This window comes from Drosophila busckii, chromosome 2L, assembly GCF_011750605.1.
Source record: "Drosophila busckii strain San Diego stock center, stock number 13000-0081.31 chromosome 2L, ASM1175060v1, whole genome shotgun sequence".
Lineage (NCBI taxonomy): Eukaryota > Metazoa > Arthropoda > Insecta > Diptera > Drosophilidae > Drosophila > Drosophila busckii.
In genome coordinates this window covers 15,734,972-15,749,309 of record NC_046604.1, presented here as the reverse complement: position 1 = coordinate 15,749,309, position 14,338 = coordinate 15,734,972, and the positions used below count along the sequence as shown (strand labels likewise).

The 14,338-nt window shown below is 38.0% G+C and overlaps 3 protein-coding genes across 3 annotated transcripts; 2 read left to right on the top strand and 1 right to left on the bottom strand.

Annotated features, from left to right (window-relative positions):
• The first annotated feature begins 2,922 nt into the window (after window positions 1-2,922).
• On the top strand, window positions 2,923-11,089 carry LOC108594452 (ubiquitin-conjugating enzyme E2Q-like protein CG4502). The gene is made up of 5 exons (XM_017979627.2): window positions 2,923-3,188; window positions 8,968-9,434; window positions 9,502-9,625; window positions 10,021-10,370; window positions 10,435-11,089. Exons 2-5 carry the CDS (start codon window positions 9,055-9,057, stop codon window positions 10,517-10,519), a joined length of 939 nt encoding a protein of 312 aa, XP_017835116.1. The 5' UTR covers window positions 2,923-3,188; window positions 8,968-9,054; the 3' UTR covers window positions 10,520-11,089.
• Window positions 6,677-7,778, bottom strand: LOC108594451 (trypsin-1-like). Its single transcript, XM_017979626.2, has 3 exons — window positions 7,433-7,778; window positions 7,096-7,366; window positions 6,677-7,030 (listed from the first exon to the last, which is right to left on the bottom strand). The coding sequence occupies exons 1-3, from the start codon at window positions 7,756-7,758 to the stop codon at window positions 6,680-6,682; spliced, it is 948 nt and encodes a 315-aa protein (XP_017835115.2). The 5' UTR covers window positions 7,759-7,778; the 3' UTR covers window positions 6,677-6,679.
• Window positions 11,090-11,401: 312 nt separating the features above from the next.
• On the top strand, window positions 11,402-14,157 carry LOC108598072. Its single transcript, XM_017984689.2, has 3 exons — window positions 11,402-11,689; window positions 11,986-12,932; window positions 12,987-14,157. Exons 2-3 carry the CDS (start codon window positions 11,998-12,000, stop codon window positions 13,612-13,614), a joined length of 1,563 nt encoding a protein of 520 aa, XP_017840178.2. The 5' UTR covers window positions 11,402-11,689; window positions 11,986-11,997; the 3' UTR covers window positions 13,615-14,157.
• Window positions 14,158-14,338: the final 181 nt, after the last annotated feature.

Below are 14,338 nucleotides of genomic sequence, written 5' to 3'. Positions count from 1 at the left end.
AAGCTGTTCAACATGTTGTTATTCGGGGGTTTCTCACCTCATTTACTTTTTGTAAACAATGAAAAGCAAGCAACCCAAACATTAATTGCTTATTTAGCTTTAATTTCTCTTAATCCTGCAGCTGCACTGTTGATCCTTACTTGTTTGAGAACTTCAATACCATCGATGGTGACGAAGCAGCGACCTTTTCCCACGCTTGTTTCCTCGCGCTCCCCACGGCCCCCCCCCCTTCCCCAAAACTCATTGTTAGTCAATTATTGCACCTTAGACTTAGCGTTAAACTAATAATCTCGTTAAACTTTAAACTTGCAATTAATCCTAATTGTATATTTTTATGTTTATTTTCTAGCTGAATTTATTAATTAAGAAAACGAAAACAAATTTATACAAAATAAAAAAAAAATTGCAAAACGACTCAGTTTTATAATTTCTGCTTATAATTTTTTATTTATTTTCAACTACACCTATATATAACTCTATATAAACTGTAGTCATAAGTTAGCCCAGGGTTTAAATACCACTAAAAAAAAAAAACGTAACGCAGCCAAATATCTTCCTTGCAATATTGAGATTCCGTTGAAAATGCTACACACAAATAAATATAATGAATAAACAAGAAACTTAATTCTAAATAAATATAATTTATATTTAAGCTAAACAAAGTGCTTGAAAGAATATTTATAAAATATTACAAAAAAAAACCTACAAAATATTTAACTCCACGAGTAAAAAATGCGTTTGCCTATATTAAAAAAAAAAATAAGCATAAATTTGTTGATTAGTGCGTAGCATAATTGTTTGCCTATATAGCATATATACTAAAACTATAAATTAATAATATTTTTGCAGCCAATACACAAACTACACACACACACACACATACATATAAACGCCAACTGTAACGGTTTACTTACATATTGCTAGATAAAGAAATTACTCATCATATACTAAAAGATAAATCTGTTCAGATATATATATACAAAAACCTATGTCTAAATTGTGCGCATTTCAATGTAAGTAGAAAATTTTCGATAAACAATCTACTATATTATATACATATATTAATCAGTTTATATATACCTATATGTAAAGCAATATTTGCATAGAAATTGAATTTAATATTAACAAAAAGAAAACCTTATACAGCATGCTAAAAAAAAAATATACAAATTTTCCAGTAATACAATTATAACGAGTTCAATAAAGAACATCAAGCAAATATACATATTATATTTCAAATAGTTAAAGTTGTACAACTTTAAATGGGTAAAGGGGGTCCAATAGCTCAAAGCTCATTTCTGTCTGGTTAACAAAGTAACATATCTACAAATATTGGTCGATAGATAATACACTAGCTGTTGGCTATAACAATTTTATAAACCATTTTGCTTATACTAACTTTTATCGAATACTGAAATTTTTAACACAAATTCGGTAAATTAATTTGAAAGCTATAAACGGACTTTTAATATTTAGGATTTAGGTCTAACAACTTTATAAGCTTTTTTGCTTATATAAATTTATTTCTTATGTTGAAATTTTAAACACACGTTTGATAATTGATATTTAAAATTTATAGTGTATTTAATCTTCAGCTACATTAAACTCTTATCGAAATTGAAAGCTTATCAATGAGCTTGTCAAAACGCTGCCCATAGCTCTAATTGATATAGAATTAGTTTTAGTAAGCAGCTGTTGGCGGTTGAGGACAGCCAACAAAATAGTTAATAATAGTGTGTGACAACTTACTAAATTATAAAAATGTTTAAACATGCACCATTTAAATTGTGCCTATGGCTAAGTGGGTGTTTGTTCTTGTATATTGTGCTGCCGGATAGTGAAGTGATAGTGCCGGAACTATTGGTTGCAGTGGATCTAAGCAAATCCTACAGCGAGCAGCCGAATCAATTGATGAATCTGCATAACTCTTGATTACATTATTGAACAAGCAGCATGTGCGCAACATATAGAAAGTTTAATTCTGGTGCACTCAGCACCCAAAAATGCAGCTAAGCGTACTGTGATACGACAGACGTGGGGAGGAGCGACCATTGTTCACCCACGCTCCGGCATACGTTTAATATTTCTGCTTGGCGCTGTGGACAATCAAACGTTGCAGGCGCAGCTGCTTTTGGAGCAGCAGCAGCATGGAGATCTGCTGCAGGGCAACTTTCAGGATACCTACTATAATCTCACCTACAAGCATGTGATGGCTTTGAAGTGGTGCCACACCCACTGTCAGGCGGCGCAACATTTGATCAAAGTTGATGATGATGTGTTTCTCAATTCGCCGCTGTTGCTGCCACAACGAGTGGGCAACAATACGCTCAGCAGCTTGGTACATCAGCCACAGCAATTGCTGCTCTGCAGCATCAATGCCAAGGATCGTGTGCTGCGCTCCTTTGTGTCCAAGTGGCGCGTTAGCTTCAGCGAATATGATCAATACTATTGGCCGCCATTCTGTCCAGGATTTGCAATTGTTTACTCGCGTGATGTGGTTAGGCAGCTCTATGGCGCAGCTCAGCGTTCACCTTACTTTCGTTTGGATGATGTGCTCGTCACCGGTTTGCTCTCCCAACGCCTGCACATATCCATTAGCAATCTGCACTCGTTTGTGCTCTACGAAAAGCAGTTGGAAAAGGCATTAAATGCACAGCTTCAGCCACAGGAGTTTTTCGTTTCATGGCATAGGAATGTCTGCACAGCAAATAAAACGGCTTTGGTCGCTGTATGGCATTTAAATTGAACGCCCAAGTAGTGTTGCCAACTGCCTAAAAGTTGCTGTTGCAGTAATGTTAACTCACTGCTATGCGAGCGCGGATAAAAATCTAAATAATCGATAGCACAGCTATGACGATATTGTCCGACCTCCACTCGCTACTATGATAGTCGTTAAAAAAAATAAAAATAAGAAAAATACAGAAGAGTGCGGACGTGCGGTCGCATGCGCGGTGTTGAATAAAATATAAATAATTAATATAATACTGCGCTTGCAGCCGTAATGCAAATCAAATGCAAAGTGTAGTCTAGTGCAATAAACTAAAATAGAATTAATATACTGACAGTACGATTTGTGCTAAGGATATTGTAAAAGTGCAATGCAATTGATTTTTGCAGAATAAACTGTGTAGTGTTTTTTTTATGATAAGCGCTGCAGCACAAATTACAAATTACATATATTGCGTTTGGTAAGTGCAAGTTGCAAGGCAAACAGCAACAAAATCAAATAAATGTAACCATATAAATATTTTCATGTGTATGTATGTGTGTGGGTGTTTGTGTGTATGTGGTGCGTGCCGTTATCTATCCCTTTGTGAGGCGTCGCAGCTGACTGCGACGCTGATGTTTGCCTGCCTCAATTGGCAATTATAAGCTTTTGACCTCGGCCCCATGGTGGTGCCTCTGCTATTTTTTTTCAATAGACATATTTATATATTATTTTATTTATACATGTGTATGTGTGTTGGCTGTCATTCTCAAATGCAGCTTCTTTTGACATCTACACTGAAAGCTGTGTGCATGTTTGTTTTTGACTATTGGATTTCCTTTTTTTGAGAGAGAGTAAGAGAGAGAGCTTGAGAGAGCAGGCGCGCGTATAAGCGTTGATGGATAGATTTGTTGGAACATATTCAATGTCAGCTTTTCATTGAACTTGATACTGAAAATTTGTAGTGGCTTTTGTTTTGAGAGCTCCACTCAAGGCTAAACTTGGCGCAGGCCAAGGCTTTCAGTACTCTTATTTTAGTAATTGTATTAAATATGCCTTACTACAAGCCTTAGTGCCTAAACTAACGAGAAACATACATTTTTATTCTAATTGTTGCCTTAGTCAGCTTGACTGATAACCTAGTTTCCATATATTCTTATCAATTCTTGTAAACAATTACGAAATGTAATGCGTACTACAAAGAATATTACAATTAGTCAAGAATAATAATAAAAGCTTGATAACAAAGAGTACATGCAAGAAAAAACTATTTTTAAATTTAGGAAACGATTTTTTATATGCTGAATCCATTGGCTGTCTTATCCTTTGAATCTTTAGTGACAGCAAATAAAGTAGAAATAATGCGGCAATTTTATTTACAGCTGACATATGAACGCCCACACACACACACTAACAAACTGTAAGCAGCAAGCAAAAGCTTTTGTGTGGGAGGTAGAGCTGCCAAGAAGCCAAAGTTCGTTCAATTATTTATGTACGTGTGTGCGTGTGTGTGTATGTGTGTCAGTCAGTCTGTTATTCATGAATGGAATCCAATGCGAAGGCATGAGGAAATGTACGTTGGCGCTTGCTCGACACAAAGGAGACACAGACAAGAGCAAAAGGCAGTAAAGAGTGTAATCCAAAAGGGGTTTATTTTTTTTTATTTTTTACATATATATTAACACACGCTGCGCATTTAAATCGAAGCTGATCAACTTTAAGTTCTAAGCTGGTATTTCTCTGTTGACTTTTCTTTTATATTTATTGCATTTGCAAATGAATTGCAAACGTTTTACGCACGTCGTAAATTGTTTATGCATGAATGTCCCAATCCTGAATAACTAACCCCCCACCACCCTCACCACAGCCTTTTGTTGCTATAAATAGACAAAGAGTACCGTCGATTAGATAAAGTTCAATGCGTGTGCCCAAGCGGGGGATTTATGAATATTACATGAGAGCTCTTAGACGGTTTCAGCTGATAAACAATTTTACTTTCATACGTGCTTATGTATGTGTGTGTGGGTGGGACAGGCAGGTGCGATTCAAGTACCTAGAGCAATTTATCAGCTTGGTCCTGCTCGATTATCCAAAAGCTCCGATGACGTCAGTAAAAGTTTAAATTTCAAGTTGCAAAAGTGCTTTATTAAAATAGTAATCAAAGTTAAGAGATTACATTTTATATATCTGCAATTTAAATGCAGCTTAGTCAAATTCTAAAATATTTTCTGACTTTGATAAGAAAAAACAGACGTTCCTTTATATATCTGCTTAAAGAAGTTTCTTCTAAGCAACTTGCAAGAGTTTTGCAAACTACTTAAGCCTTACTTTAAGCTATAAAAATGTAAATGGGCAGAAGAAAGTAATTTGGCAGTTAATTTAGGCACCTTTTATGGCCATTAGCTCAGCTTCAGCTTGCATTAAATGTTACTTTTGGGTTTAGACCAGAAGCAAAACGAACAAGAAAATCGAATAGACTGACAAGACCACTTTACATCTGACACGAGGGCCATAATCCTTGTGACCCAAGTATGTGTGTGCGTGTGTGTGTGTGTGGCGTCCATTGCCGTCATCAGATGACAACACACGCGTCAGCATGACGCCCATAGACTCAAGTTCAAATGGTTATTGTTGCTGTGCTAGTTATTGGTGTTGAGAGCAATTTAATAAATGGCTGCTGGTTACCTAAGCGTTGCATATACATACTTTAGGAATTAAAGGGTTGAAATTGAAAAGCATAATGTATGCTTTAAGACGTTGCAAAGCCCCAATTGTAAGAGATCAACGAACTTGCAGCACAAAGCAAATTCATTTGTTCAAACCAGGAAGCTTAAACTAAATGCACATTTGATTAATCAGAATGCCAGCAGCTGCTGCAAAAATATTGCTTAATTCAATTTAGCCATCACCATATAATATATTTAAAAATAAAATACAACAAGAACAAAAGATACATGCATAATGCCCCCGACGCTCTTAGTAAGCTTGATTGATGATGAGGCAAAGCGCAGCGAGAGGCAATGCAGCCTGACAGTTGCTGATTGGCATGCGTGAATGAGTGTTGGTTAATGGCGTTTGCTTTTTGAAAAGCAATTAATACTTTAAAAGTCAATATTACTTGCAACTAACATTGTTTCGTTTTTCGTGCAATTTTATTATTATTTTCCATTTGGCGTTTCGTGCTTGCGCTGCAAATTTGCATGCAACCCAAACTTTGCATGCCTAGTCTACAACAAAGCACAGCATTTTCCCAAGCTACATATATACATATACTATATACATATGCGCATATATTCAGCAAAACACTTTTGTTTAATATAATTGTTGCTAGGCATGTCAACGTTCTCACGCTCTCAACTAGACAGCAATTTAAGCCTAAGTACGTTCCACAAATATTTTGCAAATATTACAATACCAACTTCAAAGTACGAATTCAATCAATAAAAATGTTTGTAAGTTTAAATTCGATTGCTGTACAATCGACTAAAATCAAACTTAATTACAGTGCATCAAAATATTTTATTATTAGACGAGTCGACGCTGTTGCCATTTGCCCTCAGCGCCCAACAATAATTGTAGCTATATGCATATACAGTATAAAATTAGAAAGAGAGAGAGAGAGAGAGAGAGAGAGAGGGCGCTGTCTTTATTGTTTATATGCATGCTTATGCAGCTAAATATAACAATAAATTTGCCAAGGCTACATTACGCCGGGATAGGTCAGTGCTTATAATAGCCGTGCAAGCGCAGTTGGGCTTAAATGTTTATATTGATTTTTCTGGCGCCAGATAAGATTAGATACGGCAACAAGAACATAAAAACGACATTCAATTTGTCAGCCCCTCTATGCGCTTCGCAAATCATGCTGCTTACAATTAGTTCTGGTTTCATCTTTCATGGACGCTGCTGAAAGCAAAAGCACCAACGTTGCTCAAAGCCTACAAATAACTGCCCCACGTTCGTTTTTGTTAGTTAGTAAATATATTTAGACAACGCAATAAGAAGTCGATAGTACCAACAATTTAACGCCTTTGAATGAGTTGCTACATTATCGTCTATAAAATTTTTGTAATAATACACATCAGCGTAGTACCCAGCCTTATCTTTACGACCACACCCGGCACCGTAGGAGACAATACCAACCAGCTTGCCATTGCAAAATAGTGGACCCCCGGAATCGCCTTGGCAGGCGTCAATCCCATAATCATCTGGATTGGCAGCGCATATTTGGCCCAAGAAGAAAGTTATTTCTTTCTTTGCACACGTAGACTTTGATAGAATCTCTACATTTGCACATAATAACTCGTTGGGCTCGGGACCAAACTAAAAAAAAAAAAACGAGCTTCAACAAAAACAGTTACAAGAATAATCAAACAATACATACATACCTCATACATTAAACCCCAGCCGACTACAGTGCATGATAGTCGGACCCATGGAGGTTCATCCATTCTCGGTATTACAGCAACAAATTCATCGTTAATGATGAAGCTCTTTACCAATTTTAATACTGCAATGTCATGAAAATTATACTTGTAATAATAACCTGGATGCGGTATGACTTTTCTAACTGGTATTATTTGAGTATTGTTTGTCCGTTCTAAACGACGCGGTGTGCCAGCGACGGCCTTAAATCGTTCATCAGCAAATCTGTCACCACTGAAAAGTTCATTGATTTACATAAATTAAATATATTACACGGTATATATATGTGTACGTAAATACTTTGAATCATTAAAAAAGCAATGTGCTGCACTCAAAACAATGTCCTTTGCTATTATTGACCCAGCGCATATTAGGTTAGTCCCAAAAAAAAACTCTATTGGCTCATCCCTGGTCAAGAATACGGTATATTTAGCAAGCTTATTGTCTTTTGGGCGATAGCCCCCGGTGATTAAAAAGTGAAAGTTATCATCGTCTTCTGTCACTTCATCAGCCTGAAACTTCTGTGATAGCGTAACTCGATTGGATCTTAAGGTTTTGGACAATGCGGTATTGCTGGTCAAGTGTAAAACTATTAATATAGAAACGAAAATTTTTATAGAAAACATTCTGTCAAGTAATTTGTGATTATGCTTGTGACAACAAAAAACTATTTAAAAGTTGTGCAAATGGATGTAATAGGCAGAAGCAAATATATATATTCTTGATCAGCAAGACAAACCGAGTTGTCTGCCCGTCTGTATGAGCAACAAGAACTCAGAGACTATAAGAGTTAGTGCAACCGAATTTGGTATGTAAATTCTTCTATCTGCCCGAAGCAATTCTTTTATATTTTCAAAACATTTTCTTCCTCCATTTTACACAATTACACAAGCTGTGACTTGTGTGTCTTTTAGGCTAACTTGTAAAATGCAAATATGCATTTCATTTTAGTTACAAACTAGCAAATACTTAAGCGGGCCTTTTCCTTTCCGTATGACTTTGGTTATAGCCAAAGCAAGCACACATATAAATGGGCTGACTTGGCAGCAAGTTGAACCTTAGTGTTGACCTTCGGCTTGCGAAACAATTTGGGCCTCATGGTCAGCAGCTAAGCTGGCATAAATATATATATCATATATATATAATCCTATACAGCATCACTACCTGCTAATTTCTTCCATTAAACTGACGATAAAGCAGCAAAGTGTGAAAGAGATAGAGCTATGCTTTGTTTGCTTCATGGCATGCCAAGCTGCTACTTCCCCACATCCACCCCCGCCCCATATTGCTGCACGCCTGGCAACTGTTGGCTGCGTCGTAATAAGTTTTATATATGAACATACTATATATATATATATATGATATGTATGTATATTTTGTATATCGTTTGTCGTCGTCGTTGTCGGCTCTATTTTCCTTTTATTTTGCTGTTTTGCCTTTTTCTTGCTGTTGCTATTGTTGTTGCTTGGCTGCCTTAAGTTGACTATTTAACATATATACATATATATTTTTGTATTCTTTGCTGAACATGTTTTCAAGGATGTTGTTGCTTATTTATGAGCTGCGCTCTATTGCGAATACTCTGAAAGACACATAAAAATAATATTTTTTCTTCTTTGAAATTAAAAAAAAAAGATTTAGGTGTATTTTGTAAACATAAATAAGTTTTATCTATTTTGTTAAATATTTCTTACTTTACTCTTTCAACATTTCAAAGAGTATATTGCTCGTTTATAATATATTTCAGATTTGCATTTTATTGTGCTCAAGGTTACAACAATCTCTGCAATTGTGAAAATATGTGATAATATTTGTTGTAATCTTTTTACTTGCAGCACTTGAAATTATTGAAACAAGACTGACTGACCACGCCCACTGCAATTTTATAGCTTAGAGCAATACGAGCATAAATCTACACCAAGATGTCATCACGTTCCAAAGAAAGGGTTGTCACTGCATTCCGCAAAATCTTCCACAAGTCTAGCAATAACAACAACAACAACAACAATAATAATAACAACAACAATGACAAGAGCAGCGATAAAGTCGATGCTGCCGAGCTAAACGCCAGCAGCAACAATAATAATAATAATAACAACAACAACAGAAATCCCATCAACAACAACCTTAATAATAATAATAATAATAATGGGGAAGCAGATGCTGGCGCTGCCTCCACAACAGCAGCTGCTGCCTCTGTCGCCATAGGCAGCGCATCCACCGCCAAGAATGCTGTGGTACGCGCTGCTCCTGAGCAGCCATTGTGCGAATCTCCAGGCAAACGACGACGTCAGGATCACAAGTATGTTTCATAAATTTCGCATATAAAACACTTAATAAACTTGCTTGTTTCCTTTCACTTTTTATAGAGTGGCGCCCACTTCTGGGCGCTCTCTGCTGACGGCGCCGGATCAGACTATACGCTCTCGGCGTCTTATGAAGGAATATCGCGAAATGGAACGATTGCAGAACAAGAATGATTCAGTTTTCACGGTAATTCACGCATGTATAAGCAGAAATAATTGTTCAAAATTTGGAATGGAATGTTTATTCAAAATAGAATTTTAGCTAAAAAGACCTTTAAACAAATTACATAATATGGAATTGCTTAAGTTAGATTTACTAAAAGAAGTTCATAAAAAATCTATGAATTTTTATGTATAATTTTTTTTATTTTCCCTTTCTCTTAGCTTCTAATATAAAAAATTGCTAAATTTGTATTTATTATCCTTTTTATTGCTATTTTTTAAATATTTTTATTTTCTGTTAACTTCTAAAACTAAAATTTTGGTATTTCTACTTATAAGCCTTTTTTAATGTCATTTTATTTGTCTTTTTTGGTATTTGTTCTGAAATTTGTAATTCTAATCTTATTTTCTCAATTGTAGGTGGAGCTGGTGAACGACAGTCTATTTGAGTGGCATGTGCGGCTTCATGTCATAGATCCGGACTCACCGCTGGCCCGGGATATGGTTGAGCTGAGCATGCCATCTATACTCTTGCATCTCAGCTTTCCCGACAATTTTCCATTTGCGCCGCCATTTATGCGCGTGGTGGAGCCACGCATAGAGAAGGGCTATGTTATGGAGGGTGGTGCCATATGCATGGAGCTGCTGACGCCACGTGGCTGGGCCAGTGCCTATACTGTGGAGGCGGTCATAATGCAGTTTGCGGCCAGCGTGGTCAAGGGACAGGGACGCATAATGCGCAAAGGAAAGAGTACAAAGGAATTTAGTCGGTGCGTTTATATAAATAAAATTAAATGAAACTTTATTAAACGTACATATGATTTCTATTTGCAGACGTCAGGCAGAGGAGTCGTTCCGTTCGCTGGTCAAGACGCATGAGAAATATGGCTGGGTGACGCCCGCTTTGGCCGATGGTTAAGTCCTGTCCTACAATGTGTAGACATTTTGCTGAACAGCCCCGCCGCTCAGAGCTGCTCTTGCGTTTGCCAACTTTTAGTCAACTATAGTATATACCTACATACATATATGTATACACACACACACACACACACACAAGTCCCATAATATAACGCTCATATATATATACATATATTTACTACAAACTAGTTGTAGGCTGTTGCTTAAAAACTAATTTGGAATTTAGTTTATTTTTAATTGTTTTTTATTCTTCAACGTAGACACGTAAATATGTAAACGATTTCAATTGTCGGAAATGAACACCATCCAAAAAGCAAACGAAAATATTATAAATTATAATAAATAAATCGCTAAACACACAAATTAGCTTAACATGTAATTTAGCTGTTAGTCACATGATAATATTTCAGAAAGAGTATTATATTTATAAAGAAATTTATTGAGAGAAGCAAGCAAGAAAGCAACCTAAACAAAATGTACTGTGTTATATTCATTTGTTGTGATTATGTTCATTTTAAGTTATAAACGAATTACAAAACTCCTAATTATATGAAGATTAATTTTCACATATATATATATACATACTATAAATTTATAGTAAATAAATAAACCATATGTCTCAGTGTGTTCCTACAGCGATTATTTATTGTAGTTCAAGGGAGGTGTGCAAAAAATCATAAATTTTCTTAATTAAATATCTAATTGAAGCTGAAAAAATAATTACAATAGCAATCATATTTTTCTCATACTAAATAATAAACTATTTAACTGCAGCAGTTGCGTTTATAGCGAGTACATTTCAAATGCGCGCTCAATTAGTGTTGGGCAACTTCAAAATACTGTCAGTTGGTCAAGCAAGCGATTCGTCAAGCTGCAAAGTCGATGTCGATGACAAGAGTGCTACAATTTTAACTAAAATACAACAAAACTCCTCGAAAAGTGCGTGCAAACTAAGCTGAGCTATTGAACTAAACATTAGCGCATGTATTGCATAAATAATTTGCGTTAATTGTTTATGCAATAGCGTTTTATTGAACGCTGACGCTGCAATTGAGCGCAAAGGTCTGAACGTGTCTAGCGAGCGCAACTGCTGACGTTTACCAACACTAAGCAAAAAACTAAAAAAAAAACAACTGGCTGCGAAAAATTTACAATCACAGGACATAACTTTGTAAGTAAATTGAAGCAATTTATTAAGTTGCAAGCGCAGCAAACATAGCAGCAAAAGAAACAGCAGCAATTGTTTAAACAAATTGTGCAAGCAGAGCGTGTGTAGCGACTGCAAATGCGGTGTAAATAATAGACAAAAAAGCAGCTAGTCTCGCTTGGGGGCTGCGCAAGCAAAACGCACAGAAGAAAAAAAAAACTAGAATGACAGCGACGTCGACTGCGACGCTGACTGCGCGCAAGCAGCAAACGAACTCCTGTATTGGCAGCCACTTGAATTGTTTTTGTTTATATTTTTAGCTATTATATACAATGGAGACAAACGCTAGCAGCAGCAGTAGCAGCAGCAGCAGCAGCAACAGCAGCAGCAGTGGCAGTAACAGCGGCAGCAATGATGAGCAGCCACAAGAACCCGCAGCCATGCCCATGGATACACTGGAGCCACCGCCAAGTGGCAAGACATTGAAGCGCTGCCTCAGCGTGCCCATAATACGCACACCCGCCGGCAAGGCAACGCCAATGACTACACGCGCAGCTGCCGCCGCCGCAGCCGCTGCCAAGCAACATGAACAGACGCCCACAAAGCAGCAGCAGCAATCCTTATCCGCTCAGCCGGAGCTACAGCGTCTTAGTCGCAATGTCGACTACTTTGGCAAGAGCATTCACATACGCTCACAGCCCAACTCGCGTGAAGTGAGTCCAGCGCCCATGTTCAATCCGTTTATGCCGCGTGCGCGACGCTACTCGGCCAGCTATAGTCCACAGCTAAGTGGCAGCAATGCAGGTGGCGCCGCCAATGCAACACTTTGCATCACACCACGCGTCTCACAGCTGCGTCAGGAGGAGTGCGCCGATCTCAACTCGCGCGAGGTGAACCATGAGCGTGAGGTGCATCGCGAGATGCAAATATCACAGAGCTGGGAGGATCTGACGCTCGTGGCAGAGAACTGGAGCTGCAAGTCGGATGAGTTGAGCAATCCGCTGCAGCTGGCGCTGCCCACAGGCAATGTAAACAGCTGCTCCAGCCCCAGTCCCACCAGCAATCGTGCCGGCATGCGCCTGCCTTACTCGCCATCGCCCACTCGACGCACCTTTGCCACACGGCGCAGCATGTCGCCCATAGCGATGCGCCCCTCTTCGCTGGGTCCGGTTAAGCGCAAGTTTGAGCTGGACGATGCCACAACGCCTGGTGCCAGCAACTGGAGCGTCTATTCACCACCGCCGCTCAAGAAAATCTTTACCGAAAGGTAAGCAGCTGCATATTTAACTCATATAGTTTGCTAATCTTTGTTTGCTTGCAGTCGCGGCTCTTCACCTGTTTGTCAATCGCCCAGCTCGGTGTGCCCCAGTCCCGACTCGGGCACCTATGATGGACGCATTACACCCAAGCTGTTTATCTCGAAGCTCTGCACAAATAACAACAGCAGCAGCAGCGGCTGCCCCTCACCTGTCTCCGCATCGCCCAGCAATGTGCTGCCTGCCAATGGCTTGGATGCTATGCTAAGTCAGAGCCAAAGCTTGGATGAGGGCATTTCCATAGCGGAGCAAGAGCACAGCTGCAGTCGCAGTCGCACCAGCTCATTGCTCTCGAGCGTCTCTGCCAGCTCCTCCAACATGGGCGCTGCACAGCTGCTGGTCAATGACATGGCCGATGATGCTACGCTTATGGATGATGCCAAGAGTGAAACCTCCTCGATTGGTGGCTGCTCGACCATTAGCATTGAATCCTCCTCCTGCGATAGCGGCGCCAAAGCAGCCGCCAGCTTTCTACACCGTCTAGCTGTAGACGATGGCGTCACTAGCACTTCCCCTGCCTCCCAAAAGAGCTTCTACATCAACAAGCAAGGACTCTCGGGTGCCAAGAAGTTTATTGTTAACCATGAGGCGAGCAAGCCGCCAAGCAAACAGGATGTGCTGCAAAAGCTTTAAGCACTACTTACTAACAATTTATTTTATATATGCTATATATCTTTATATAGTTCTTCTTTTGTTTGCTTTTGAATAACTAATTAAAATGTAAGTTAAAGGCATCACCCAGCTTTAATTTTGTCCAACCATTTGTACATAGTTAAGTTTAGTCTATTGTAAACCATATCACAACATTGTTTTGCCCCCCCACCTCAATCACTCTCCACAACGCTTCTTCAAGGATTCCTGTGTGAAAACCTTTCTGTAAGCGCAAAATCCCATCTATTTTTTTCATGTAACTATTTAAGCTACACTTAGTTTGTTAGCTCGCTTAGTAGATATAGTACCAATCCAATTTTGCCAAATATGTTTCTTATATAGTACATACATATATATAAAAACAAATCTTTTGTGCGTCTCACGCTTTCCAGCTCGTGTTGCGTCTTCTGGATATCTGTGTATATCTATTAAATTCTAAAAAAAAAAACATGCATATTAAAAAAAGAACGCCTTACGATACTGATTCTAAGCATCGTATGTGGATTAAATATTTAGCTTCAAAAATGTTAATCTAGTATGAAAAAAATAATGCAAAATATAAATAATTTTTTTAATAGATTAGAATCAAGTGTTTTTATTACTGAGAGTTTCTTATTAATTGAATTATAGAGGGAAAACTATAACTATAACTGCTAAATAATTAAAGCTTAATATTAGAGTAAACACGACTTTTATAATACTTTAT